The sequence below is a fragment of the Pseudophryne corroboree genome, chromosome 10, assembly GCF_028390025.1.
Source record: "Pseudophryne corroboree isolate aPseCor3 chromosome 10, aPseCor3.hap2, whole genome shotgun sequence".
Classification (NCBI taxonomy): domain Eukaryota; kingdom Metazoa; phylum Chordata; class Amphibia; order Anura; family Myobatrachidae; genus Pseudophryne; species Pseudophryne corroboree.
In genome coordinates this window covers 336,138,735-336,144,385 of record NC_086453.1, presented here as the reverse complement: position 1 = coordinate 336,144,385, position 5,651 = coordinate 336,138,735, and the positions used below count along the sequence as shown (strand labels likewise).

The 5,651-nt window shown below is 39.1% G+C and overlaps 1 protein-coding gene across 1 annotated transcript; it reads right to left on the bottom strand.

The window, feature by feature from the left end:
• Positions 1-1,497: 1,497 nt before the first annotated feature.
• On the bottom strand, positions 1,498-2,847 carry LOC134965610 (nicotinamide N-methyltransferase-like). The gene is made up of 2 exons (XM_063941951.1): positions 2,681-2,847; positions 1,498-2,041 (listed from the first exon to the last, which is right to left on the bottom strand). The coding sequence occupies exons 1-2, from the start codon at positions 2,767-2,769 to the stop codon at positions 1,615-1,617; spliced, it is 516 nt and encodes a 171-aa protein (XP_063798021.1). The 5' UTR covers positions 2,770-2,847; the 3' UTR covers positions 1,498-1,614.
• Between the last annotated feature and the right edge of the window lie 2,804 nt (positions 2,848-5,651).

The window sequence follows — 5,651 nt, the reverse complement described above, 5'->3', positions numbered from 1 at the left end:
AACATAAAACATATAAAATCAGTGATACGCTTATTTGAGTGATTTACTCACTACAATTCTCCAAATAAACTCTGATTGTTCTCAGGTGAATTGGTAATTGCTGTAGTGAAGTCCTGAAATCCCAGGAATAGAACAGTGTCCCACCAGACTTTCTGGTTTGCTTGAATCAGAAAACAGTCTTTGTGTTTGTTAATTAAGGCCGGTATCTCCTGATTCCAGATAACGTCCCAATCACAGGTATACCATAGGAAAAGCCACTTACTTCAATGTCACGAAGCAAATAAACCACGGGTGTCTGCCGGCAGACAATAAATTGGCGCCTCTGCGATCGACTAGTTTCGCCTGTCTAAGCAGGCTTCCTGAGGAAGCCTGTATCTCCTGATTTCAGATAACGTCCCAATCACAGGTATACCATAGGAAAAGCCACTTACTTCAATGTCACAAAGCAAATAAACCACGGGTGTCTTTATTGTTTGCCGGCAGACACCCGTGGTTTATTTGCTTCGTGACATTGAAGTAAGTGGCTTTTCCTATGGTATACCTGTGATTGGGACGTTATCTGGAATCAGGAGATACCGGCCTTAATTAACAAACACAAAGACTGTTTTCTGATTCAAGCAAACCAGAAAGTCTGGTGGGACACTGTTCTATTCCTGCAATTTCAGGACTTCACTACAGCAATTACCAATTCACCTGAGAACAATCAGAGTTTATTTGGAGAATTGTAGTGAGGAATTCGCTCAAATAAGCGTATCACTGATTTTATTTGTTTTATGTTTTTGTCTTGTCTTTCATTTATTTTTTAGTATATCGGTATTAGGATTCACTAGAGTACTTTTGTAATGGGGTTAGAAAAAAGATATCCTATGTAGGTTTTAATATTATACTTTGAATAAAGGAAATATATTCATTTAACATCTATTTTGAAATTATTTATGTTTGACACCTTGACAGTATAGCTAGAAATATATAGGATTCATTTGATAAATTTAGCGCTGGGAGATATTCATCTGTATTTGTTATTTTCTTCTCTCCCTTTCACTCTTTCTGTCTAATTGTATCGCTTCTTTTTCTCTCATAGCTTTAAAAATATAGTGATTAGAATAATAATATAATCTACTTAGTACTTATTGGATGGGACTACTGTAACTAGAAGTAATTTTTTTGGGGGCAGAAACATATACTGTAGTTCTTCTAAAATAATGATTGGTATAGTGTAACAGTCATGGCTGGAACTTGTATCACCAGACTAGTCCATTCCAAGTATTTTATAGACCAGGGAAACATGAACCTGGCCAGAAGACATTCAACAGTTTAGGAGAGTGCCAGCAGTTTAATAGAAAAAAAACAACTGCTACCAAATTTATTACCCAACTCTTACATTTGAATAAAAAAAAATTCAAAATGAAAACATTGTAGAAATACTATTTATTAGAATTTTTAATTATATTTCAAGAAAGATGACAAATAATAATCAACATTTATTGTTAAGTACTTTCATTTATATATAATTTTAGCTCTTTTTCAGTACAAGATCAGTTTGCAAGATTTAGTAAATGCCTGAGGGCATTAAGAAGCGTTTTGATTGAATAATCCAGCCAGTGGCCACTGATTCTAGCAATTCCCCTTGACAGCAATAAGGACCATAAATTGTTTATAATCTGTGAGATCACTGTCTACTGTCCTATCGAGTAACTCACAAGAAACAATTTCACAACCTTCATCAGTGAGGGTCTTTCTTATAAAACTTTCATCATATGGAAATATATGTAACCTTTGATTAGCAACGGTAAAATATGTGCCATTCAGGACACCAATTACAATTAACTGACCCCCAGGTTTAAGCAGTTTCAACACCTTCCTCAGGTTTCTAATGTACTCTTGTTGGTCCTGACTAACCACATCCAGCACCCATGCGGTGAGCAGACAGTCGGCTGGTGGTAACACCTCCGGATCTGTGAGATTTTTATTGCAGAAGTCGAATTTCAAAATGCGTTTAATTGTTTCCTTTAACTTTTCTTCCTTTTTCTGATTTTCAGCACTAAAAAAGAAATAATTCTTTTACATAATACAGTACAGCAGGTTTAAGTGACATTTGCAGAATTGTATTTTTCACGTCAGGTTGGTTCAGTACCTCATAAACAAAAACAAAGCAAACCGTCTGAAAGAGCATAAACCCTTTACTTGTAACGATCAATGGGGCAAATGTATTAAGCCTGCAGACGGCATAAGGAAGTGATAAACCAGTGATAAGTGCAGGTGATAAACGCACCAGCCAATCAGCTCCTAACTGTTATTTACATATTGGAGCTTATTGGCTGGTGCTTTTATCACCTTGCACTTTTCACTGGTTTATCACTTCCTTATGCCTTTCTCCGGGTTAATATATCTGCCCCAATGAATTTTGTGAAGCAGTTCAGTGCTCGCTGCCCTCTAGTGTTCATTATGTGTAAGGCATGTGAATTCATTTTTTTTACACAGGATTGCTACATGCGCAATTGGAACAGTTGAATCTGGAGGAATGTCCGCTGCCAACTAGGAAATATTCACTATTATATTCTGTTTATCTGATCTCCTTTCAAAACGGAAACATTTCCCTTTTAAGTTATATTTTTGTTAGGATTATTTTTTAAAATCGATTCATCCCCTATTTTCTTTTAAGTTTAAAATTATATTTTACCTGTTGTCTTGCAGACCGGTAATGGTCTTACACACATGTTTCCAATCAAAAGCCCCAGTGCGGGTGTTCACCCATTTGTTGAGTTCCATAATACATGACTCTGATAATTTTAGTATTGTGATCTCTTTAAAAAATTCACAGACAACAAAAAGTTGATGAACGATGGATCCAATACTGATGTCAATCAAAGTATCTCCTTTAATTTGACCTGCAGGGAAAGGATCAGGTACATAGAAACACAGCAAACTATAGAGGTAAAGTGAGTTAATGACAAAGAAAGATAATGTGTGTCCTATCATAATACTGGGTGCCGTCATCTACAGCCATGGAGTCATAAATGCCCAGCAATTTGAGAGTTAATCCATTACAATAAGCAATGTCAATGAGGCAATGGACACATGAGGGTAATGTAATAAGGTCCGTGTTGCCGGAGGTGCAGTTCTTAGGGTAAGTATGCCCGTACTTTTAAAGCGGCAATTGTTTACAAGGCAAAACCAGGTCCTTACATCCAGTCCCATTTTGTCTGATGGTATATTATATATCTGACAAAAGACGGTGATAATGAAATGATATGCTTTAGTACTGCAATTTCTAAGCTTCAATAAAAGGAAGATATCTCTATGATTCCCGAGCCTGCTGCCATGTCTATGCGGAGTACATATAGTTTGGTGGATCAGCACCACGGGTGGAACTGACGTCTGTAGCTACATTCTCTCTGTGAGCAGAAATGGTCTCACCTGTTTCCATTATGCGCCACAGAGGAATAATGTAGCTGTTCCTGTACACTATAAAGTCACCCATGTAATTGCTCTGTTACTCAGAATGACCTGCTGTATATCGGAGGATACAATCTGTCCTGAATACAGACCTTTTGTGAATGCGCTGTGCAGCTTCTCCATGATAAATCCCACTGTCTCATCTTTAAACCCACTATATGTGTCAAAATAAGTATTAAGGAAGCCCCTAGAATCCATCCCATCCACATGATAACTCTTCAGCTCGGGTTTGGCTTCCATTCTCTTGTCTTCTCTCACACAGGACGGGATGAGTCTCTGATCTGTAACTGTGGCCTGATAGTAACACGTATGGCTGTTCCCTTTATATGCAGCGGAAACATATGGTTATTTACTCATTAGAATGTTGTCATACACAGCTGATCTTATCACTTAATGCAGAGTAAATAATAATGTTGATTAAATATTTGACAACCAGGTGAAAATGTTAATCCGCTACAATGAAGCTCATGAATATGAATCATCAGCATCATGATATGAATCTTCTGGATTTTGTTTCTGATTATGTTTAACCCTCTACACTCTTGTGAAGACATATTAGAAATTTTCTTTAAAAAAAAACAATACATAGTTAAATTGATGGAGGACGAAAATAGAAGAAGCAGCACTTACTGTATATGGAGATTGTTTCTTTGTTCCAGATACAGTAATGCATTCTGATCTGACCATGGTGTTTTCTGACCAGAGCTGATTTAAGAAGGGGGGGTAGAGTACCCCGGGACCCCCTTTCTGACAGGGCCCCCCGCCACCCGCCGTGGATCGGACCTATATTACCGATCCAATCTGCAGCCCTACAGCCTGCACCCTGCACCCATAGCCAGCAACTGACAGGAAGCCATCATTCAAGGCCCCTGGCGCCACAGTGATATGTATGCAGACAGCCTATTGCACACCTTATATACCCACCAAGCCAGCACATGACACGTGTAGCCCAGGAAATACGTCACGCATCATACGCTGGTTTGGTGGGTATATAAGGTGTGCGATAGGCCGTCTGCACACATATCACTCATTGCTCTGTCATGGGTAAAAGGGTCGATTTATCCGAGTTGCAAAAAGGTATGATTATCAGCTTTCAGGACAAGGAAGGCGGTATTTCTGATACAGCGCAGTTTGTGAATTGTTAGTGTGTTACTGTGGTGATGGTGTATCGTGACTGGACAAATGGCACCATTGTGAATAACCGACATGGAAACTGCCGAGCACCACATGCCATTGATATGAGAGGTGAACGTCGGCTACAAAGGTGCGTGAGGGAAAACCGACACTCTAAAGTGGAGCATCTCACCGTCACAATGAACCTGGGGCTACCAGAGGTGTGTCTAATATGACAGTTCAGCCCGTCTAGCTGCTGTCCGTGCTGCACACGGCGGTTACTCTGGCTATTAGCTGCTGGTCATAATAATGTGACTCGACAATATATGCAGTATATATATATTATAAATTAATTTTATAGACATCGCTTCCATACTCACAGGTGGAGGTGTTTGTGAAACCTCCAAATTATTAACAAAGAAAGAGCAAAGAAAAGATTTCCGCTGACCTGTGTCTGCAAAAAAAGAAATCCGAGTCTGGAATATGCATATACTAAAGCCTAAGCATTTATTTTTCAAACATACTTGAAAGCAAAGATAAAACTTGTGATCAAACAGGAAAATAAACAACCATAAAGTGCAAGGGGAACATTTTGCAATATCTGTGACCTTCCCTCATTACCTATCATTACCTTTGGAGATGATTGATATTTATAATATTGTATAATAGACACCATGCTCCTGTGGTATATTGGAAGGCAAATCTAAATTTCATATCACAGCTTGCGGTGTTTCCATCAATGAAGCAGCAACGAATTGCATGAAGCATATATCCCTTATGGCAATGACTTTGTAAACTCCTAAGGATTTGCTTTGTATACATACTGTCAATACTGGCACGCAATGCAGAAATGTTTGTATATTCATTAGAGATGAGCGGGTTCGGTTCCTCGGAATCCATCCCCCCCCGAACTTCACCCATTTTACACGGTTCCGAGGCAGACTCGGATCCTCCCGCCTTGCTCGGTTAACCCAAGCGCGCCCGAACGTCCTCATCCCGCGGTCGGATTCTCGCGAGATTCGGATTCTATATAAAGCCGCGCGTCGCCGCCATTTTTCACTTGTGCATTAGAAATGATAGTG

Coding starts and splice junctions, on each gene's coding strand:
- LOC134965610 (XM_063941951.1), bottom strand. CDS start 2,769: ATGGAACTCAACAAATGGGTGAACACCCGCACTGGGGCTTTTGATTGG. Junction 2,042..2,680: donor ACCGGTCTGCAAGACAACAG/GTAAAATATAAT, acceptor TTTCTTTTTTAG/TGCTGAAAATCAGAAAAAGG.